At 35.4% G+C, this 22,823-nt stretch overlaps 4 protein-coding genes across 12 annotated transcripts; 3 read left to right on the top strand and 1 right to left on the bottom strand.

Moving 5' to 3' along the window:
- The first annotated feature begins 1,140 nt into the window (after positions 1–1,140).
- LOC100747832 (peroxiredoxin 1) lies at positions 1,141–3,540 on the top strand. The gene is made up of 4 exons (XM_003484815.4): positions 1,141–1,291; positions 2,585–2,734; positions 2,824–3,132; positions 3,219–3,540. Exons 2-4 carry the CDS (start codon positions 2,601–2,603, stop codon positions 3,361–3,363), a joined length of 588 nt encoding a protein of 195 aa, XP_003484863.1. The 5' UTR covers positions 1,141–1,291; positions 2,585–2,600; the 3' UTR covers positions 3,364–3,540.
- A 130-nt stretch (positions 3,541–3,670) lies between these two features.
- On the top strand, positions 3,671–8,363 carry LOC105680499 (putative metabolite transport protein YncC). Of its 6 annotated transcripts, XM_033319770.1 has the most exons (9): positions 3,671–5,184; positions 5,351–5,513; positions 5,637–5,758; positions 5,824–6,116; positions 6,249–6,430; positions 6,512–6,756; positions 6,836–6,995; positions 7,095–7,210; positions 7,268–8,363. In XM_033319770.1, the coding sequence occupies exons 2-9, from the start codon at positions 5,353–5,355 to the stop codon at positions 7,324–7,326; spliced, it is 1,338 nt and encodes a 445-aa protein (XP_033175661.1). In that variant the 5' UTR covers positions 3,671–5,184; positions 5,351–5,352; the 3' UTR covers positions 7,327–8,363. The 6 variants fall into 6 exon arrangements, 4 of the variants coding, with proteins under 4 accessions (XP_033175661.1, XP_033175663.1, XP_033175658.1 ...); XR_004461377.1 differs by having other exon boundaries at positions 3,671–5,513; positions 5,824–6,062; positions 6,836–6,990; XR_004461376.1 differs by having other exon boundaries at positions 3,671–5,513; positions 6,836–6,990.
- Positions 7,601–17,889, top strand: LOC100747586. 4 transcript variants are annotated; one of them, XM_012385016.3, is made up of 12 exons: positions 7,601–9,420; positions 9,663–9,820; positions 10,154–10,432; positions 10,587–10,743; positions 12,083–12,794; positions 13,031–13,263; positions 13,337–13,525; positions 13,818–14,379; positions 14,463–14,536; positions 14,628–14,707; positions 15,009–15,252; positions 15,395–17,889. In XM_012385016.3, the coding sequence occupies exons 1-12, from the start codon at positions 8,442–8,444 to the stop codon at positions 17,335–17,337; spliced, it is 5,610 nt and encodes a 1,869-aa protein (XP_012240439.1). In that variant the 5' UTR covers positions 7,601–8,441; the 3' UTR covers positions 17,338–17,889. The 4 variants fall into 4 exon arrangements, with proteins under 4 accessions (XP_012240439.1, XP_012240433.1, XP_024223045.1 ...); XM_012385010.3 differs by having other exon boundaries at positions 7,603–9,420; positions 13,325–13,525; XM_024367277.2 differs by lacking the exon at positions 14,628–14,707 and having other exon boundaries at positions 7,604–9,420; positions 14,974–15,252.
- LOC112212776 lies at positions 10,738–11,889 on the bottom strand. Its single transcript, XM_024367316.2, has 2 exons — positions 11,536–11,889; positions 10,738–11,462 (listed from the first exon to the last, which is right to left on the bottom strand). Exons 1-2 carry the CDS (start codon positions 11,767–11,769, stop codon positions 10,800–10,802), a joined length of 897 nt encoding a protein of 298 aa, XP_024223084.1. The 5' UTR covers positions 11,770–11,889; the 3' UTR covers positions 10,738–10,799.
- Positions 17,890–22,823: the final 4,934 nt, after the last annotated feature.

Raw genomic sequence — 22,823 nt, 5'->3', positions numbered from 1 at the left:
CACATTATATATATTGTTACATATAATAGTATATGTTACATATATAGATTAATATAATAATTATTATTAATTATTAATAGTATTTAATAATAATAATTATAATTATTATTATTATTATTATATATACATATGTTACTAATTTATGAAATGAAAACTAAATTTTCACTGAAAGACATCTATAGGTATTTCTGTTACAAAGAAATAGCGTAATAATTAGCGATTTGGGTAGTATCTTCGATTTTTTCAAACTTTAATATATTAAAAAGAGCTATTTAAACGAGCAAAATATCACAAAAAGGTATCTTAAACAATTATAAGTATTTATTCTTACTTTAGAACTAAACCTAAACCTAATTCCAATCTAACAAAAATCCTAGAAAATTTCGCTATTTTTATTTTGTGATTCAGTTTGAAATATGTCGATACATTTCATCGATTTTGAAATATGTCATAAAGCTCAATACTTTCAACAACTTTTGTCTGTACATATAACCGACGCTCGACCATAGTTTTCAAACTGGGTTGGGTTATTACTAGTATTAAGTCGGTCACCGTGAGGCGGTCAGACAGCATTTCTCTGCTTAGTCCCTTTAAAGAATAACTGAATAAATTCGTTGGATCTCAGTTAGATAAAGCAGCGGAATGCTGGCCAACTGCCACACAATGGCCGAATTAATACGACTATTCATCCAAACCGGTTTGAGTTATTGAAAAATGGTTTAGCATTATATTTAACTCTAGTAAGCAAAAATGATGAAATTTTTTGGGATTTTTTCTAGATTGAGGATAGGTTAGGTTTAGTTCTAAAGTACAATTAATAGTATTCATAATTGTTGTACGTAACTCTTTTTTATGATATCTTGCTTATTCAAGTAGCTTTCTTTACATATTCAAGTTAAAACAAAATCGCAGGTATTGAACAAATTGCTCACTATTAGATTAGTAAATCAGTTAGTAGTATTAGTCGCTAATCATTTGTAATATTTATTTCTAAATAATAAGAAATGTACATTTGTTGAAATTAGTGCTTGTATTCTTTTTGTTTGCAAGTATTATATATAAATGATATTTAATAATACCTATTAAAAAAGAAGACTGATATTTCTTTAAAGAATAAACTGCATCGGCATGAAAACTTAGATGGCGCTATGTACATACTACAGATGGCGCATATAGTCTTCTTCGATTGCAGTTGCAAATATTACTACGTCCATTCTACTGGAACCGATTACTATTCCCATACTTCTTTGGAAGTGAGAAAGTTCTCTCGATCTTACGTATAAAATACAAAGTAAGTAGACTTTATCACAAAGCGAAAAATTATAATTGTACGCAATTGTTATTTTAAGGTAGTATTTATATTTAGTTCATTTTGGAATACTTTCAATCGTTATTCAGTTGTTTTTATAAATATTTTAACAATATTTGTAAGCGTAAATTTAATAATTGTTAAATATTATAAATATTTATAGATAAGCATTAAAATAAGAATTATATTTTATTATTCTATTAAACTTAGATTAAAATCGTTTGTATTTGATTTCTTTTTGCGAAGATGTATATATTCTGTTTCTTCCTTCGGAAGGTTCTCGATGGTCCATAATCGCACAAAAAAGATATTGTAGAAAGCCTGAATATCGACGTTACTACTAGAAATCAATTCATTAATTTCGCAGATAATATTTAATTGTATTATATGAAATATGTGCTACAATATGTATTTCGAAGGTCGATGATTGTGTGGTACTTGCATAAGTATGGGAAAAATTTTATACTTGCAAAATAAATCTTTAATCTTTTACGTTTAAATCTGGACAGTCAGCATAATTGAAATAAAGTTTTCTTTCGGATATAAATATCTAATATAGACTATTTTACACAATTGTGCTAATTTTTAACATTTTATAAAACACCTTAATTATTGTTTTTATATTTTTTGTAATTTGAAATGCTTGACCTTACCGGTCTATTATTTCATCAGTTCTAGAAGATTCATTGCTTTCAGTAATCAATCATGTTATTCATCTGCTATTATTCAGCTAATTTTCAAATACATTAATTAGTAATAATTTTTGATATTTCATTTTCTAAAATCATTTATATATTAATTTCATAAAAAATGCGAAATATTACGAAGTATATTTTTCTCTTATTTTTTAACAAATTTATACGTAATATTTAGATAACAAAAAAGAGAATTAGGATTTATGTAACAGCGATAAGCCGAAGGTTAAAGATATAACGGAAAAAATTCGTTACTTTTCTTTATAGCTAAGATAAATTCGATTATGATAATGTTATGAAATTTGGAACTTGAAGGTTAAAGATAATTTATATACTATTTGTATGATAATCTGGTTATTTGTATGATAAAAGGTTTAACATACGAATATTTACAATTTTATAAATATTTGTATTCTTCATATATTTCATATAAAGAAATAATTGTTATATATATATAATTTGTTTATAACAAGCTACTATACAGACAAACTTTCTTTTTTTTACAAGCTCAACAAAGTTCTACAATTTGCTTCATCAAGTAATTTCAATCTTATTGATAAAAATCTTCTTTTTGTTGCAGTAATTCAAAACCCATCATGCCAGTCCCAGCTCTTCAGAAACCTGCTCCTGCTTTCCATGGTACTGCAGTTGTAAAGGGAGAATTTAAAGAAATTTCCCTTTCTGATTACAAAGGGAAATATGTTGTATTGTTCTTCTATCCATTAGATTTGTAAATATATTATTTTATAATTTTTATATTTGGCATTATATGTATAGTTTAACATATCATATACTGATACGTGATCATTTGTTTTACAGTACATTTGTTTGCCCAACTGAAATCATTGCCTTTTCTGATCGTGCCGAAGAATTTGAGAAAATTGGTTGTAAACTCATTGCTGCATCTACTGATTCTCACTTCAGTCACTTGGCATGGGTAAATACACCACGTAAGCAGGGTGGTCTTGGTGAAATGAACATTCCCCTTCTTGCTGACAAAAGTACTAAAATTGCACGCGATTATGGCGTGCTTGATGAAGAAAGTGGAGTTCCATTCCGTGGTCTCTTTATCATAGATGACAAGCAAAAGTTACGTCAAGTTACTATTAATGATTTACCAGTTGGCAGGTAAAATTGATATGATAAAATAATGTTTTTATATATAACATATAGTTTTGAATGCTGCTCTACATAACAAATTCATGTATTTGTAGATCTGTTGATGAGACTCTGCGTTTAGTTCAAGCATTCCAGTATACTGATAAACATGGAGAAGTATGTCCTGCTGGCTGGAAACCAGGAAAGAAGACTATGAAGCCTGATGTGGCTGCTTCTAAGGAATATTTCAAAGATACATAAATGCACCAATTACAAAGATTCCTACATTTTATTAAAACTATCATTTGTGTATAATACTTTATCCGTACTAAAAATCAGTAGATTATTTTGTAACGAATAGGATATTATTTAAATATCAATGCTAATTATATTTTCAATATGAACTATTTTCATTCCCTACAATAAATGTATTTCATATATTGTGTGCTTAAATTATTTATTTAATATTCTCCATTATTTTTGTTTAATGTTTCTATGTGTATAATTGTGTGTCTTCAAAGTGAAGATTGTTATTTTCAATTATTAAATAGTTTTTGTTAGCAACTTAATTTTGAGAGTATGAATTTGAAATTACTGAATTGATGTTATTATGGTAAGATGATAAATGTATATCTCAATAACTTCTCAGTGTAGCAAATGGAATTCTGTAAATCAGTATCTGCCAAATTCTATAATATATGATGACTAATGACTGTGAAAAGGTTATTGCTAAAGCAGGTTAAGAAATTTAAATAATTCATTCATTTACTATGTTAAAAACTGATCAATACATAATTTGCGAAATATATTCTTGATGGAGCACTGAATAGAAATATTTCACTTTTTCATATCATATTTTTCAGAATATTAAGATGTTTTTGATATAAATGTATTTAATATTATATCATAGCCTACAAAATGACGAATTCAATAATAATGTTTTGAAATTATCTTTAATCTTAAAATATAGAGAGAATGTATCAAGAATAACTACAATTTATTTGTATTTGTATAATACTTTCTATTATAATAGTACAATATTTTTTGAAATTACACTACTTCAACATCTCTTTATTATAAGTTATTGAATTCTTTTTATCAGCTGCAACGTAACACTAGAAAATGAGAAACGTAAAATTAGAAAATGATTCATTAGAATGGTTAGTAAATTCAAGGCTAGCTTAAGAACTCAAGGCACAGAAAAAGAGAGAAATCTTTTTATTCAACGACTATGGACGAGTATGGAATAAAATATTAAAACTTTATAACTATGTTCATAAAATTTGATATTTAATTACAGGATGTGGGCTTTGTCATTGCTTTATTGTTGGATTATGTGGTATGTGTGCATTTGCAGAAGCTTGCGTTCTTCCAATTATTTTAGTTATAATCCCATTTATGGCATGTGATTTAAGCCTAAATACAAGCCAAGTGACTACTGTGTATGCTATGTTAACTTTAGGTACATATACATATATATATATATATATATATCGATAGATTATACAAATGTGGCTTATTAGTTTATGCATTTCTTACAAGAATATGACCAATTGATAATTGTTAATTATCAACAAAAATTTACGTATGTAAATACAAGTAAATCAAAATTATATACAATTGAATAAGGTGAAATATGGTTCCAACGCTATTTAGTTCCTCTGCTGCCGTAAAAACAAAGATAAAGAAATCTCATAAGTTAAGCAAGATAAAAAAAGAGATTATGAAACAATGATTAAAAAAGCATATTGCTTAGTAGATAGAATTTGTCGATGTTGAGAAATAATGAAGAAATCTTAGATGATCATGAAAGTGATCATGAAAGGGGTTCTTTCTTACTATCTTTTTAACAATATTAGTAACTAGTAATGACGTCACAGGTCAATTATATGTTAATATAAATTACAATGATAGTATAACCAGAGTTGTACCAACTAACCAAATTTCTCCTCTAGTATAACTAATCAAGCAAGGTTCTCTTGCCATTACTTTAACAATAAGCGGAAAATAATCTGATCACAAATCAGGCAATTACTGGTTACATAAACCCTGTAGTCTCCTTGGTAGAATGAAAAATAACTGGTTAGCAGAGACCGTTTTAAAACCTCATTGATCCTAATTCAATGATGTTATAAATCTTTTTACTTTGTGTCTTTACGTTTCCAAATAAAATATATTTAAAATAAATTATAAAATATTTTATATTTAGATAATTTATAATATTTTATGAAAATAAGATTGTGTATAGGAATGGCTGTAGGAGCATTTGTATTCGGAATAATAATCGATGCAAGTGGACGTAAAGGATCGATTCCCGCCACTATGATCGCTGTGTTTTGCGCCACTATCAGTTTATCCTTTGCGCAAACTACTTTCCTGATATACCTTTCAATATTTGTACTTGGACTGGGGTAAGTCATTACTATCTATGAAATCACATGTGTAATTGTCATGCGTAATAAGTGAGGTATATATATACGTAAAGCTGAAAATATCTGCTCGTTACATATGTATAACAATGTATATTTTTTTAGATTAGCCGGTAATAACGTGGTTTTAAGAGTATATGTAATCGAATTTTTGCCCATGAAACGAAGAGGCTTTTGTTTAGTTGCTTTGGATGTATTAGGAGTTATTGGTTATGTGTCTGCTTTAGGTAAAGATTATAAAGGAGTACGAAAGTCCTAAAGTCATTAAACGTTTTATGGTAATTGAAAATAGGATTGTCATGGCTATTGATGCCTTCGATCGTGCGATTACAAAACAAAAAATTTCGACCAAATTCTTGGCGAGTCCTTATAGGATTAGGAGGTATACCAAATCTGATCATGGCATGTGCGACTAGTTTATTACCGGCAAGTCCTAGATACTTGCTTTATCGGCGTCGGTACGAAGAAGCGTTAACTGTATTACGGCAGATCTATGCAATTAATAATTCGAAGCATGCCGATACTTATACAGTACGATTATCTTATATTAAGTCATTTTTCTCTTTTTATAAGTACAATTTTTCTGTGAGTCAAATTTCAGATAATAACACTGCTAAAATATTGGAACATTACAACCATTTTCAAGCTGCAAACCTTTTATATAAAATTTCAACGACTGAAATATATAATATACAGCAATACATTTTATTATTCCAGTTACGTACTTTAGACAATTGTGTTCGACCAGACGAGGAAGATGAAGAAGATACAGGAAATGTGAGTAAAATAGTGTGGAAATTCTATATAAAAACACGCAAACGAATCCGCAAGATATGCAGCACACCATTTAAATGTACCACGATATTAGGACTTTGTATCAACCTTTTACAATTTCCAGGGTAACATATCGTTTTCTATTAAATGTAATCGCATTAAACACGCTTTATCATTTGTTGTGATAATATGATTACAATAAATAGAATCATTTGGGTTGCTCTTTGGAATACGCAATTGTTTCAAGAAACAGAAAACTTTAACAAATCAGCAAAGAAGAATTCTACATGCGTTGTCGATATAGAGAACTTGGCATTAGGATTTTTGCACAATTGTCAAGAAATAGACACGGATCGTTTCAGAATTCTTTTCTATCTATCTTTGAGCTACATATTAGGAGAAATTTTGTTGCTAATTGGCATCGATGTTATTGGTAGAAAAATATTTCTAGGTAAGCGTATCGTTAGTATACTTTTCATTCTAACGTTGCTATATTATTAAGGCCAAATCTTTTCGATTTTATTTTTTAGTACTTTCAGGATTAGTGGGAACAGCCGCGTGTCTTGGTTTATTATTTACAGTTCATAATATAGTACAAATCGTTCTTTCATTGATCATACTAGCAGCTTACGCGATTGGTCGTACGACAACTTCGATACTTTTACTGGAAAATTATTTTACCGGCGTAAGGTTAATTATGAAACAGTTTCTGTGATTAGACGCATATTTTTTTGTTAGTAACGTATACAAAGATATATGAAATTTTTAGTGAATTTAGTATAATTTCAGGGGTACGATTATCGGTTTATCCAGAATATTTCCATACTTGGTTGGTAGTTTTACTAAACTCTTTCTAAATATACAGTGTCTTACTAGTATCTACATTATGTCAGGAATTTTGTTGAGTAAGTAAACTTGGTGATTAAAAATATTGAACGAATTTAACGAGTTAATGGTTTCAGGTGCTGCTGTTGCAGGGTCACGAATGCCTGACCTAACCCGATTACCGATGCAAGAATAACTTCTTAATGTTCATATTTTTATAATCTCGATAAATTATAAATAATTCTCTATGTCTAACTATAGTTATGTTGTAAAAAACAGAGCAGATCGTTATTCATATTTTGGTAGTAGTCATAAATGTTTCTATAGTACATGAGAATTAGGCAAATTTCTTTCGTGTATGGTATGGTAGAAAATATAATAAAAAATATGGCGGTAAAAATGTAGCAAAAAATAGTTGTATTGGCATGTACAGGGCATGCAGACGCATATAAATACAAACGTGGGCGGCTATTCGAGAGTATACGCCATAGTCTTTCCACCGTCTATTTTCGACGAGAACAGGAAGACCGTCTCTTTTACGTGGTTATCGTGGACATGCTCTCGCGCATGCTCTTCGAACGTGGTGGAAAGCCTCATCGTCACGAATACGCTCTTGTATTCGTTGTAAATACGAATGCCGAATGCTCGCTACCGAAAATAATCACGCGAGGACGTTGTTGCGATTTCAGGCCGCTTCTTCCGCGGCTCTCTTGACGCCGCCAAACGTAAAAAATGCATTCCCACCGCGAACCTTCGAGATATTCGCCGCAAGACCTAGCGATATCCCTTAACACGAATATTCGTAATAACATCGGTTTCATTAATAATTAAACGTACGGTAAAATATCATCGGTCGTGTGCTTACTTCGTGTTGGATCAGCGATAGAGGATCAAACAAGTAAATTGTTACTGATGTGTAACGAAAGAGTGATACAAAATTTGGTGCTGTTCATTGTTCGTCCCCGTTACCTTGACTTCAGCTTCGAAGATAAAAGACATTATAGTTAAATACTTCAGCAGTGACTGTCATTCTGTATTGTGTTAATTTCAAATTAAATAAATGTTACAATTTCTAAATATGCCAAACTTTGTTACCAGAGGTGTCTAAATTCGATTCGGTGCTACGCCTATAATGTCCATGAAAAAAGATGTATTCTAAAATTAGATTACTCGAATATATTTAGAATATTAATAATTCAATTGACAAACTCGAGAAAGAGAAAGAGAGAGAGAAAGAGAGAGAGAGAGAACGAACAGCGTAAAACGCACATGTAAAACGCGTTGGTAAAAGTATTAGATAAAACTAGCCAAATGGTGGATAATGAGAAGTTTAATGATCACAGTGGTCAAAAGACCGAACGAAATATCGGTCGACCATGCACGAGCCGCGTTAACGAACAAAAGACATTCAAAGCCAAACACAAAGTGGATGAGAGTGATTTACCTGTACCTCCACCGGATCCATGGGCGAGCCTATGGCGTCTGCAAAATACACGAAATCAGGCGGAAGTAGGACAGAGTCGAAACGTCGATGAAGACGAAGACATAATCGCCTACTTGACGGATTTCGGGACGTTGCCGTTCGAAGGTCAAACCTCGGAGTGTCCTTCGAGAAATTCTGCTATGTCTGCAATGGCTATTTCAAGTCTTTACGCGGAAGACGCCTTCGAGCAGTTGGATCGTCTGTATGCTTTCGCCGAGGAAATTCTCGAGCTCAGGGATCGCAATTCCAAATTTTTTAGACGCGTCAGGAATTTAGAGCGGCTGAAAGTACTCCGTAATGCCAATCAGAAGTTGGAAAATGCTTTCGAGCGAGACAAGGACGCGACGATCAACGTTTGCGAGGAGGATACTGGATTCGCAGAATCCTTGTTAGACGCTATGTTATCGAATTGCAGAGATTCGCCATTTCAAAAGCGGAATATTCGATCGTCCTCGTCGAGACAAACGAGAAATAAATTCGACATCGACAAGCAAACGTCGACAGATGAAATTTCTGGGAGCGCACCGAAAGTTTCAAAGTGGACCAGGGTTAAAGCTGCTTTCAAGTGGGAAAGGGCTTATACGAACGATACGGAAGTAATAGATCCATCGATGACAACGAGTACGTCATCGACGACCACCGCCTCTCCCTCCACTCCAACGACTAAATATCACAGAAATCCAGATGTTGAAGTTAAGGAATCGAACAATACGGCCACTTCGTCACCCGTTAACGAACCTTGTAACACAGGCACGCTCTTTGGTGGAACTTCATCTCCATCTTCGTTCAACGAAGGATTTTATGATTGTACGAAATTCGTAAACTTTTGTTTACATATATATGTATTCGTTACAAATATTTTTGCCATTACGGTTTGTCGAATATTATCTTTTTGCAAATTAATCACTTAAATGAAAGGCGTGAGGATCATTTGTAACTAAATCACTCAGACAAATTTTGATAGATGATGATCTTGGTAGATGATCTCTCTCGCTCTTGATAGATGATCGTATGTCCATGTTTTTTCGTAATTCGTTAAATTTTTGTAGGTTCGCAGAAAAGTGCTTTAAATCATTTAGATTACCAATCCTTAAAGAGAAAACCTAATAAAAAGGCAGATTATGGAAATTGGCATAGCAAATCTCTCGATGATAATATCCTTATACTGGACACTTTGCAAGTTAATGAAACGGGTCTAACAAATGAGGTAAATAAAATGTTATTGTCATTTATTAAATTATATTTTATTGTCTATTATCTTTACACATTTGGATGCAGTTTAATTAGCTAAATATCCGCTAACTTTTATTTTCCACGCACTTTGTCTTTGCGATGTATGCATTTACGAACGTAAAATTTACTCTCGTACATCAATTCTCACAAACGAATTTTACTCGAACAAAAATCATTAGCTGTTATCGTATTGATAACGACAGATACGAAAGTATAATATAGTTTAAATCATGATTCGCTTTTCTATAAAATATTTACTCGATATAAATCTTTCTATTATCAAAATAAAATTTTTATACAATACTAGATCGGACAAGGAAAACCATTAATTCGGATTACATCGGATAACGATCACGCGACGTTATCGTCGAATAAAATAGACGAAAAAGATACGGAATCGACATCAAAGAGATCAACGCCAACTTTAACTATTACGATACCTTCACACGATGAGGACAACAGATACATATCTTCCCCGGAATCAAACTCACCACTCTTTTTTAATACAAACACCTCTGCCGGAAATTCTCCACAGCTCAGGAAGACATACCGAGACCTGTCTATAAACAAGGATTTTAAACGGCAGGTTAATATTGTCTTCCTTTATAAATGAAAAATTAATCCCTTCTTATATTTCGAAGATACATTTTGTCCACGAATTATTTACCTTAATTATTGATTTAGTTAATTTTGATTAATTAACTTTTTAAACTTCACACGTTTTTATTATAATGTAACAGCGATCATATGGTGGAGAATCAGCGATTCTTCCGTCAAAAGCACAGAGATCAGACTCCAAATGGAACAAAGTCAGACGAGCGTTTCTAACGAATTCAACTTCAAGCATCTCATCGAATTTCATCAACGTCGTTTCCAGACAGATGCTTTTTCAAGACGGTAATTTAATAATTTACCTATTCATACAATGATATTTCTTTCTAAGAGGACCAGCTTCACGATGATCGCCGTTTCTGTTCGTTTTTAGCAGCAGTGACACAATTGTTTAGGTGTTCCAAAAATGCTTCGCCCTTTTTGCGACACGTTTGCGAAACATTCGTTAACGACGACTTGTGATATTCCAAAATTCCACGTTGCAACGATTCGATTTTATCCAAACCAGTTTGCGCGTTCTGGGACGTTTTGTCTAATATCTTCTCCGCGTAGACTGCGTTTTCTTCGATGCATTTGGCCAACGCTTGCGGAGTTTTGCATTTGCGACAGGAGAGTATCAGAGATTTGGCACGATCGATGCAAACCAATACGTCGCGCTCTAAACACTCGATATTTACTTTTATTCGTTTTATTCGGGGTACGACATCGTATTCCACGTTCTCGAAAGCCTGGCGAACCTCGTGATTCAGCGACATAGCAGATTTGCGTTTCATAGAACCAAACGATGGATCCACCGCGAGCAACTTCTGAAGCGTTTTCTTAATGTCGTGCAAAATTCCACTCACCAATACCTGCTCGTTATTTTTCGACAGTTCTATGTCTTTCGTTAACTGGACGAACATAGATTTTGATTCGTTTTGAATGTTATTCAAGATAGCGTTGGACTGTTTCGTAACATTCTCATACGCTTCCTGATAAACATCCACGACGCTTTTTTCTTTACACTGAAATGTAAGTTACAAATCATTGTCGAGGATCATTGTGTTAATGTGATAGAATAACGTACGCATTTATTACTTTTGGCGGAGGTTTTGCAAACAGTTTCTTACAACATCGCTGTTCCTTAGATAGCTTTGGGCATTTAGCAAGATCCTCTTGATATTTTTTACATTTCGATAATATCGTTTCCTTTTTAACGTCTTGCGGTCTTTTACATAGTGTCTTGCTGCATTGCTTACCCTGTACAGAATATTTGATAATATTGGTATGGATTCTACGAATGACAGGGACAATAAATTTTGCGACCAACATGCCAAATTCACAAATAGAAAGTAATCAAACAGCCGATCTCCGTGCGACAAAAGAAGACGATTTTTTATATTGGAACGATCGAAAAGTTCGTAGTAGTTCTGATAATCGATATAAACAGTAATAATACAAAGTATTGCTTTATTTATCTTTGACGAGATTGGTAGAGAACAATTTATTATAAACTTTTGCCAATCAATGAATCACTAGGGTCAGATAAATGTTGTTTTCCATCAATTAATTAATTAACGAGCACTTCTATGATTGATTGCACTAAAATTCAACGTCGATAACAATTCTTTTTCTTACTCACCAGGACTGGAAGCATCAATCGGCTGTAGTCATAACGACAGCGTGGAAAATGTCGAGAAGGCGACACCGTCGAACGCGCAAGTGGACACACGACGAGATTACCGAGCTCTTAGGGAAAAACTGGGAACCGAATTCCACCAAAAACTGATCGAATGGGAACGTTTAAAAAATCTTCCACCTCGCGTTGCCACGAAAGAAGTTCGTGAAATTTCGCCCAGTTTGCCAAGTCCCCGTGAAAGTTTATTATCTGAAGAAAGATTAGCTCCTGAATTTAGGAAGAAGCTGCAGGACTGGAAACGCGCAAAGAAAGTACGACGAGGAAGTGCTCCTTTTGAACAACAGAGCATCAAACGACGTCGTTTGACCGACTGGCAACTTTGGAGATCTCCTTCGAAAACTGAGCACAGAAATAGAGAGATCGCAACCCCGCAAGTTAACAGTGAATGTGGAGACATCGCTAACGACGGGAAGTCTCAGCTCTGCGAAGATTTTCCACGAAAAATAGAAAATTCGAAGAGAACGAACGAGACTGGCAATAATGATTCCCAATACTCGATACGATCGAAATCGCATCAACATAGAATCGCGTCTGGGATAGATGAAACCGAATTTTTCGTTCTAGAAAGGTTACTATCATTTTTTAATAATAATACGATTAAAGAGAGACGGGGGTGTGACGCTCAACAGTTGGAAGAGTGTTTTGATGCAGATTCAAGGTATAACGCAAATACATGTTTTATTTATTAAGATTGACATTAACAGTGAACTAACCGTAAATAGAAATTCTACTCTACTCTTCTCTTCTAACATTCCAATTAAAAATAATAACAGTAATACCAATAATTGAAGAAATATTCACAAAAATTTGTAAATCTACTAATTTTCATGTTCACACGAAATCGAACAGCCTGGCAGTGATACACATCTTACTAATGTGTATATTTTATTTAAGATCATATGCCGATGGAACACAGAGTCTAAACGATAGCAACGAAGTTTTCGTACGAACGTCTGTCGGATCCTACCGATTCGAAGGTATTTCACGAGAATTCACAAGAAAACTATACGATTGGGAACGGTATCGTGGAATATCGCCCACATCCTCGACCTTCCGCCTCCTAGGACCCGGTTATATACCTTCTCTGAGACGATCGACTATCGAAACATCAACGAATTCAGCCACAAGTAAGATTTTAATTCGTCAATCACAGATAGAACAGTTTTCTCCACATGATCGTTTGAATAGGTAATTATTTAGAAGCTAGAAGCAACGAACCGGTATTGTTGAAAGGCGGCTGTTTGAAGAGATCGAAATCTGTCGGCGCCATGATCGAGAAAACTGATCAAACTGCATTTTTTGTACGTCGTTCGAACAGCTTACAGTCATTGGATCATCTCACGAATAGATTGAAAGATTTGGATCGCGTCGATATCTTGCCAGATACTAGTAAGTATTATCATTTATAGTCGTTTCGTTTCAACAGCCGTGTTAACACTAGAACTACCAAAGTAATCAAAATGTACAATTTATAATTATTCACAGAAATTTTATAAATTTATGGCGGTGCATTTTTAGGAATTCGAATGATTTTTGGTGAAGTATGCGAATAAAGATTTTCCTTTACGTTACGTTCATATGCATGAATATTTTTATATACTTGTCATTGGTAATTCTAGTGTGAAAACAGGCGTAGCCTGTTAATATCCTCGTTTATAATTTCAAAATTTCATTTTCTCAGTCGATTCTCGGAGAACAGAGGACGTAGCCGAAGATATAATGGATGACTCCGAACCGGAGGCGATGATCGTAGACATCGAAGACGTTATCGAGGAAACTGCAAGTCCCCTGGAGAGGGTGCAACCTCATCAAACACCGGTATACTCGGTTGCAGCGAGCGAAACCACTAGTATCGCCGTACCACTCGGTACAGTCACTTCCAGTCACGAACCATCCCCGGTATTTTTGATCGAGATCGAGGAAAATTCTGATCACAATCTTTGGAAATCTAACAAGTGGAATCAAAGGAAAAGTTTCTCGAGCGAAGACAGTCTGAGTCTGGAACAATCTGAAATGACGAAATCTTGGAATAATGAAAAAATCTGCCCGAACAATGAAGAGTCAGAGCATTGGTTCTCCACAAGTTCAACGAGTAAAAAGCAGATGTCTGGTATCAAAGAAGAGTTGGACAAAGATTCTGTCAAATCAAGTAGTTCGATTTGTTCGACAGATGAGGATACAGAATCTAACGTTATAAAAGAAGAAAAGAAAATAGAAGATCAAAGTCGCGTTAATTTCGAAAGGTATATGAGATCAACGTTTGTTCTGCAAGAACCTACTATATGAAGAAATGAATTACACCTTCACAAATTTTTTCCATTTTTAGAGAAGATATTCCTGTAATATCATCCGTCGATGAAGAAGCAATTGGAAGAGACGTGGAGAAGCATGTATCTGATGGTAAGTTTAATAAGGTAATTAACGAAGCTTCTGATAGGTTCTGAGGTTTATGACGAAAGCCAAGTAAAGAATACCTTGTTTTCCGTTCTAGAAACGAACGAAAACAAAACTATCCGTGAATGGAATCTTGGAAATCGTTCTATTTTTGGTGCAGGCATAAAAGAAACAATGGTAGATTTTGTGAAATTTTATAGCGCAGTTTATCATTCTGCCTTCAAAATATTTTTTATTTTATTTTGTTACTTGTTTTCCTTACAATTGGTGACAAATGTGTAAATACAACTTAGAGAAAATTTAATGTGAAAGCTCGAAGATTAATTTGTTTAAAAAATCTTAGTTTGTTTCTAATGTTCGAACCGATTCTTCAAGGGAAAGTAAAAAAATGAAAGTAACGACGAAAGAAAGATCATTGTCTTCAGAATAAAGTTTTATCATAGCGCAATCAAAAGTATCGACCTGTCGGTACAACCAGGAGTTATCGAGCGAAAAGGAGCACGAGCAACGATCTGATAACCAAGCGGTAGGAAAGGATGAGAGCGGCAATAGTGGAAAAGACGGTGCTGAAACAACGAATAAGCCCAACAACGAATACGAGGAAATAATCCTGGCAACCAGCGATCCTTCTCGTTGCTCTTTAACGAATATGCAGTCAATGGCGAATTGTAAAAAAGAAACGACCTTAAGTTTACCAAAAACACCGAACGCTTGTGAATTAGGTACGTTCTAATTAGTTAATAAATACAATAATTAACATTTGTAATTTAATGCGCAATTTATTCGTGTCTCGTATTTTAAGAAATTCCGTAAGCGTGGTAAAAAGGTTCGAATCAGAAATAAAAATATCATAATTACTCTTAGATGAAGTCAAGCCTACCACGCGTGAAGTAGATCTTTTTCACGCCAATCGGAGGGACGACAGTTTAAAGAAAATCGAAGAAAATTATGGTATAGTCGAGGAAGAATTAGATATCGGTCATGATACATCAGAAACGAAATTACGCTTAAACAACTATAAATCCACCAAATCATTCGTCGAGTATTCAAACCGTGAGAAACAAGATTGTTCGATAGATGCTACAACGAACGCACGATCGGTCGAGAGAAAAAAATGGCGAGAGTATCGTAATATCGAAAATGTTTCGACGTCTTCACAGTCATCGAGTACAAATTCTTGCACACGCGAATGTCGTCGCGAACCGACCATCGAAACAACTGCTTACACGGTCGCGCCAAGCCGCGAGGAACGTTGTTTCGAGAGAATCATCATCAATGAGGAAACTTTGAACAAGATAGTCGTGCCCACAGCTAGTACAGGCTGCGTGGAAAAAACAAAATCCTCGAAAACCCCGGTGGAACGTGCTACAACTGAGAATTCCGAGAGCAGTCGTCGATCAAGCAGCGATCATTACGTTCCGACTAATCAAGAAGCGAATGTTAAAAAGCAAGTTTCCAGCTCACCGACACGAAACGTTTTCATTAGGACGAAACGTATAATATTCTCTCCGTTTCGACGCTCGGAAGAGCATTCGGCTAAAAAGGAGGACACTTCCGAGAACGATCAGGTATTTACAAGGAAAAGCAAAAGCAAATCCAGATCAGGATCCCCTAAAGTAACTCGTCAAGATGCACTTTTGAGGATGTCCCTTTCGTTGCCTTGGCCTCTTCGCCCATCCTCGAAGGATCGCGAAGCCAAGGAAACGAAGGTCGAAGGAAATGGCAAGGAGGAATGGGCATCTATCGAGAAACCAACCTTCGAACGATGCAAATCCGTGGAGAGCTCGAGAAAATCGTCGATCAGCGAAAGCAACGTGTTTCCAAGAGAAACGAAGCGAGATAGAGCTTCGTCGACCGAATTGCCAGGAAGAAATGGCGAGTCTAAACAAGCCGCCGTACAGAAGAGTCAACGAGCAGACGTCTCGGTGCAAGCAAAGCCAGGCGAACAGCAAAATCAAGCCTCTTTCGGAATTAGCTTGCCCAGTTTGAAGACCCAGGTTGACGAGAAGATCAAAGATGCGTCTTCCTCGAAATTCGATCCGCAGTCTTCCGATCTTATTCATAAATTGACGATTCTGTCGAACGTGGTAGCGAGAAGAGACGGTCGAACGAACACGATTTCCGAAGATACGTCTCTGGAATCGCACTCGTTAAGGGTACGTCGTGCGAAGGAAGATTTCTTGTCGCGTCGCGGTGGTCCGCTTTGTCATTCCGTGCTAGAATCTCCATCGACCAAACATCAAGTTTCTCCGAGAACGTTTCCTCATCATTACGAACAGATCTCGGAAAATCAAGAGAAGGTGACGAACAAAAGTGTATCGGATGTAAATCATACGCTGAACTCATCGTCGAACGAGGCATCAGACAATCGTGGTGCGCAAGAGGAAGCAACGAATGAGAAAAAGGTCGAACAATTTATAAACGAATACAACGCGAATGAGTTGTCGAACAGTCCAGTTTCTCGTCCTGATCGTGTAAAATCTGCCAGTGCCGGCATGATAAACGTTGATCCGGATACTTTCGTGCGTCTCACGGAAGCTAGTCGTGGATGCGAGTCTCTTCCAAGGTCGATCTCGAAGCAGCAACAGCCCTTAGGATCGTTTGCAAAAATTGTTAACAAATTTAAATTTACACGATTGATACGTGGCAAGGATATACAGGAGGAGAATATGAGCACTATTTCGAAATTGTGCAGACAAAGTTTGTTAATCGACGTTCGAAACGATTTTGATAAGTGCTGGGAATCCAGCGATCGCGAGAAGACTTCCAAACAGGAAAGTGTAGGGAGAAGTAAGAAAAATGAATAATCGTGGCTTCTAAATTTAATTTTCCAATTAGTAGGAAGACAGACGATTGTTTGAAGAAAAGAATTCTTCGGATAGGATAGTCATCCTTTCTTATAGCGATTATTTTACAATACCATAAATAATTCAAATCAAGTTTCAACTTTTGCGACACTTTTACTGCCTTCTAACTTTTAAAGTATCGCTTTTTTCGTGTCAATAGTTATGTCTTCTTTTCCATAGTATTATACAGAAAATGATAACACATGTAATAACAGTATCACGTGAAACTAATAAAGAAAATATACGGTGTTAGTGATAATAGAACGTTTAAATAGTTGATCATTCGAATAGTAGCCTGTATTAAATACCGTTGATGGATAGTCATAGTACTAAAAGTACAGTATACGTTAGACAAGATTTAAATGTTATAAAGCATCGTAACATTAATCCATTTATATAAAATCATAGCAACGAAATTATACCAGAATTGCTATGTCACAGTGTATTAGATAGAAGGAACAAAAATATAAAAAATTTGTTCATATAAATGTGTAATTAAATATATTTAAAAAAACAAGTAACTTTTGGTAAATATTATTCGTTAAATTTATTTCCTGCAGTATTCACCTATTTAAAAAATGCTCGACATTATGTTTCCCTTTAAGCCTATTAGGCAACGTTACTTGTAACTCTCTATTCGTAAAGTAATCTATACTATAAATTAATTTCAAGCAAGATACGCATAAAGTGGTAATTAATTACCGTCGGATTTAATCTAACTCGCAGCAACCCCGAACAAATAAAATACTTTTTCCTATGAGAACTTTCACCATCTTAAAAACTCAAACGTATACGTATCGCGCGTAATTGAAGAGTAAGAGCAAACAAAAACGGAGGGTCGTTCCAAGTATTATCGTTGTTTGATAAAATGAAATTAATATCCCTGGGGTAGTTTCGAGTGGTGCACAGAAACTAAAAGTAAGCTCGTGTCGTGTGCGTCCAATGCTGCCCCTTTTCTTTCCCTTGCCCTCCCTTTTTAACTTTCCCGTCCTGTTTTCTGTTTAACCCTCGCACCCGCTTCGGAGCTTCGAACGATCCTTTCACGTGTTTTCATACCCGTGATACCTCTCACGAACGCGAAAACTCTTCGATCGCATTAAGCGGATTTCACTCGATCACGAGGCGGTCGAACAAACAAATCGGTTGAGCGAACGCATTTCGTTTCGTTCTCTGTGATTGTGTGCCGTTGCCATTGTGCTATCGTGCCGCTCAAGAATAGGACTACCTTGGGAAGAGTTTTGATTTATAACGAGTTTAAGCCGACCCAGATCATGGGATATCTGTTTTCTTCCTGCAACTGAAGAGTTTTCGTTTTCTGTTTTTTTAGTAACGCGAAATGATAATATACAATTAAAATCTAAAAACAAATTTTCAAGTCTCACCTTGTTATTCATTTTTTATAAAATCTATCCAAACGTCAAAAATATCTGCAGTCTAAAAACGAGTAATCTTTTGAAAAAGAAAAGAGACTGGCAAGAAAAACATAAACGATACACTTTATGATAGACTGTTTTAACCCTTTAAAGGTGTAAAAATATCACGACAAAGCAACGAGCTTTCTTAAGATATTTCAAAGAAGAAAAATTCTTACCAGTATATACATATACATATAAATATACACACGTGTGTATGCGTTTTAGCAATGGAATATGTAAGAAGAATGTGTCTTGGAAAACAACTTGGGAAAAGTCAGAAACGTAATATAGCAGATAGCCTGTTCTTATTCCGACATCCTGATCACAGGTAGGGGGATCTTTTACCGATTTACGAGCTGGACGTCAAGCTCGCAGGATCATCGAATCCCTCACAATGGGCGGTCGTGTTTTTCGTTGCATCCAGCAGGATCGACCACACCTTTTACCTGCGCTTATAATCCGGAAGCATTCGCGAGAGCACGCACCAAGGTTCGAAACATTAAACAGATATTGTATCGACACCTTTCAAGAATATAACAGAAATATTCCAATACGATCCTCTTCTTATCGAACAATTCGGCTTATTGTTAACATTGATCCTCCTTCGGATCCATGAGAAATTGTACATCTAACAATAGGCTAAAATTTTAAAGATAATATGCAATTTGTGATTACATTAAATTTTCTTTCCTCGATTTCAGGAAATTTGATTTCATATTTATTTTCTCGACTGGTGCTTGTCTCTTACTCTTTCTTTGCCTTTCGAATTCATATATGCAGCTTTACCTCTCATTGTAAACCGATGAATATTTTGATATTGCCTTGTAAAGAGGACCGATCTCCTGAATAAATCATGCATCTGCAACTCTTATATTGGACGTATGGACTGAGTTGCACAAGTTTGTCACGCGAATGAGTTGAAGCGACTGTCGCTGATGGGACGTCATTGATTTATGCGCACCAGTTTATATTCGACGCGATTTTCGTATGGCGAATAGCATAAACAGCCATGCGTTTGTGTCTATAAGCACGAAGCTTGCTTCATTTTTGTGTCTCAATTCTGATTTCATCGAATAGAAATATAAGTAGATTAAATTTCTCCCTCTGTAATATCGATAAACTTGAATTTTATAATACCATTAAATTAAATATAAATAAATTAAATTCCTAGATTAAATATAGAAATTCCTATGACATATAAAAAGATGTAAAATGTGACGCTTGACAGCGCAGGTTCGGTAGTAAAATTTCGTCTCAATTTGTCGAGAGTTGATTTGATACATGCTGCCTTTCTCCATAGTTGGAGAATACGTGTAATTAATCTTGATACAGCGAAGGTACACACCGGTGCAGCGAATATACACAGCGGAGTGCTCGTCACCCGACAAATTTCCGCCGGCCGATTATATTTATCGCCTGATTTCAGCCGGCAGATTACATTATTTTAATGCTTAATGCGTTACGCCTCTGGCCCGGCTTCCTTGGCAAAGACGGGTGGTTGCATGTGGTAGCGGCTACGACAAAATATTCGGCAGGGTTTCGAGATCTCTACGCTAAATGTACTCAAATAAAGCAATCTCCACGATCAGACAACGACAACGCGGCGGCGTTTGTCTTTTATCCTCCGTTTTACCCCTTCCCTTTACCTCAGTCAGCTTCCTCCCCAACCCCATCGAGTATTTTGATGACAGTGGCCACTGGTCACTGCTGGCGGTTCCAGCTTCCTCTTCTTTGTCAAGGCAAACCCTTCTGACAAAGCGAAGGTGGTAGTCTGCCGGAGAATTAATTGCTTTGAACAATATTTACGTTCTCTCGTCTAAGAGATTCCTTCCTTTCTTTTATTCGTGAGCTTCATTTTTTTTCTTTACGAAGGCCTGACCGAGGATACCCCAACCCCTAACCGACAAGGAAGATGTCGCGCGATTTTTATCAAGTTTCCGAGGAATCTCGAGGAAGCCGGCCCTCGAGAGTACGAATCCTCGTCCGCTGGCATGAGAACGTGTACGAGAAGGGCCTCGCGAGACAAGTCAACATCGCCACGCGACATCCATTCGAATTTTTATGGGATCTTTACGTATCGTTCGATAATCCAATCGTAATACGATTCTTCTTTTTTCACGTTTTTACGAAAGACTTAACGAAGTTCTTCGCTTTCGGAACTGTATCGAACATTTGCAGTGAGAATTGTACAAATGCGATACAAATGTAAATTTTCACCCATCAAGGACGAAGGAGAGGGAGGAAATAAAAACAGTCAGAGTGATATAAAGTAAATACAAAATGCAGTGCTTATAAATATTTCAATTTCTTTAAACCTCGTAGTACTATCTGGCGAAGAAAAACGTCAACGAGAAGAAGCTGTTACGCGATAAAAGCGTTATATTAGGGTCCTTTCGAGCACAGTGTATTTTACCACCGTTTCGTGTATCTTTCTACTTTTTACGTAAAAAGAAAATACGCGTTGTTTGTATACTCATGTTCGACAAATTTTCCAGTTTCCGTACAACGAGGGTTCACGCAACATCGCCCTTCTAACGTTTACGCTAACCAAATATGTAGTGCTAATCACCAGGATGATGTCATGTTCCATCCTTCTTCTCTCTGCACCGTGTTAATTATAGTTTATTCGACGTCGAACATGCTAGACAATGTTTATACGGATGCTGGTCGCGCGCCCATATTTTTCACAAAATATCAAACGTTGGGCATAAAATGGTAAAAGAAATGGTAAAGGTAAACGAGATTTTCGTTTCTCTAGGCAACGAAAGCGATTCTTCTCCAGCGAATTAAAAGCACGTAGGTGAATTATTTTATTGCTCTTCGCAAAAGATGTGATCGTCCTTGGCTATCTATCTAATAATTAAATGCTTTTACGTGGAAAACAGTAGTGGAAAGAAATGGAGCAAAGTGCGATGACGATAGCAAAGAATCGAAGGTGAAAAGAGCGAAAAGATAAATAAAAAAGAAGAGTCATCGTTAAAGAAAGGAGGCTGCAGGTTCTCAAATTGCAATGAAACCGGGCACCGACGCGTCGCGTGGGTTTCGTATGACGACCAGACCACCGATGACGATGCTGTTTTTCTTTCGCCCTGAATATACTTTTCATCCCTTATGATACAACTTTGTTCGTTCAACGAAATTAAACCCGATTCAAGCAATTACAAGGAAACTTTATTCCATTGCGCGACTCTTAAAACAGTCGAGTAAGGAACGTTCGAAGAGTAGACGTTTATAGAGGCGAAAAAATGTTCTACTACGCCTCGAAGAGAACATCGAAGTCTCTTTGGAGTTTGGAGTTTAAGCTAAACTCGCGAGGTCCTCTTATAAGACTTCGAATTGTAAGACTTCGCTTAACGAAATTGGCGAGGGAAGGATATTCGAAAACTACGAGAATGTATAAAATAATTATATTTTTCAACACATGCAGTTTCAGTCTCAAAGAGCGCAGTAATATTTATAATACAATAAATTATAAGTACGTAACTTGGTGCGCCTTTATAATACAATATCGAGTTAACGATTTATCCATTAAAATATCGTTACTTTACAAAATTTACAAAGTTTCTAGTATTTACAGAAATCTTGGGAATGCGTGTCTAAACCTTTCTCGCATCGTTACGTTTCGCATGATAAATATTACGATAATAATACTAAAAAATATAAACTATAAGACGATGGCCAATATCGTTTTACAAAAGATAAACGAGTGAATGGTACGCAGTTATAAGAATCATCGGATAACTGAAATGATATTCTGTAATTACAGCTGTAAATATCTACAAGAAAATGATAATGGATCGTTCCTACGTTTCAAACACAATTCCTATAATTCGACTAAACAATGTAAACGTAATTCATATCTCGTACATTTGGACGAAACATCTTTTCTATACACAAGCCAAAATTCAACTATTTCGGTCCTCCGGTTAATTCCACTAAACACTTTCGTTCAATTTCAACGACCGACTTTACCAGTTCGTTGACTAACACGATCTTCAGCGAAATCTTAAAAAAAAAAAAAAAAAAAAAGAA

Source organism: Bombus impatiens, unplaced genomic scaffold (assembly GCF_000188095.3).
Source record: "Bombus impatiens unplaced genomic scaffold, BIMP_2.2 scf_0020, whole genome shotgun sequence".
Lineage (NCBI taxonomy): Eukaryota > Metazoa > Arthropoda > Insecta > Hymenoptera > Apidae > Bombus > Bombus impatiens.
The sequence above is the reverse complement of the archived record's forward strand: the minus strand, read 5'-3'. Positions and strand labels throughout refer to the sequence as shown.

Coding starts and splice junctions, on each gene's coding strand:
- LOC100747832 (XM_003484815.4), top strand. CDS start 2,601: ATGCCAGTCCCAGCTCTTCAGAAACCTGCTCCTGCTTTCCATGGTACT. Junction 2,735..2,823: donor TTCTTCTATCCATTAGATTT/GTAAATATATTA, acceptor TTTGTTTTACAG/TACATTTGTTTGCCCAACTG. Junction 3,133..3,218: donor AATGATTTACCAGTTGGCAG/GTAAAATTGATA, acceptor ATGTATTTGTAG/ATCTGTTGATGAGACTCTGC.
- LOC105680499 (XM_033319767.1), top strand. CDS start 5,329: ATGAAAATAAGATTGTGTATAGGAATGGCTGTAGGAGCATTTGTATTC. Junction 6,431..6,511: donor AACCTTTTACAATTTCCAGG/GTAACATATCGT, acceptor TACAATAAATAG/AATCATTTGGGTTGCTCTTT. Junction 6,757..6,835: donor TGGTAGAAAAATATTTCTAG/GTAAGCGTATCG, acceptor TTTATTTTTTAG/TACTTTCAGGATTAGTGGGA.
- LOC100747586 (XM_012385010.3), top strand. CDS start 8,442: ATGGTGGATAATGAGAAGTTTAATGATCACAGTGGTCAAAAGACCGAA. Junction 10,433..10,586: donor ACAAGGATTTTAAACGGCAG/GTTAATATTGTC, acceptor ATAATGTAACAG/CGATCATATGGTGGAGAATC. Junction 10,744..12,082: donor ACAGATGCTTTTTCAAGACG/GTAATTTAATAA, acceptor CTTACTCACCAG/GACTGGAAGCATCAATCGGC.
- LOC112212776 (XM_024367316.2), bottom strand. CDS start 11,769: ATGTTGGTCGCAAAATTTATTGTCCCTGTCATTCGTAGAATCCATACC. Junction 11,463..11,535: donor TTGCAAAACCTCCGCCAAAA/GTAATAAATGCG, acceptor CTTACATTTCAG/TGTAAAGAAAAAAGCGTCGT.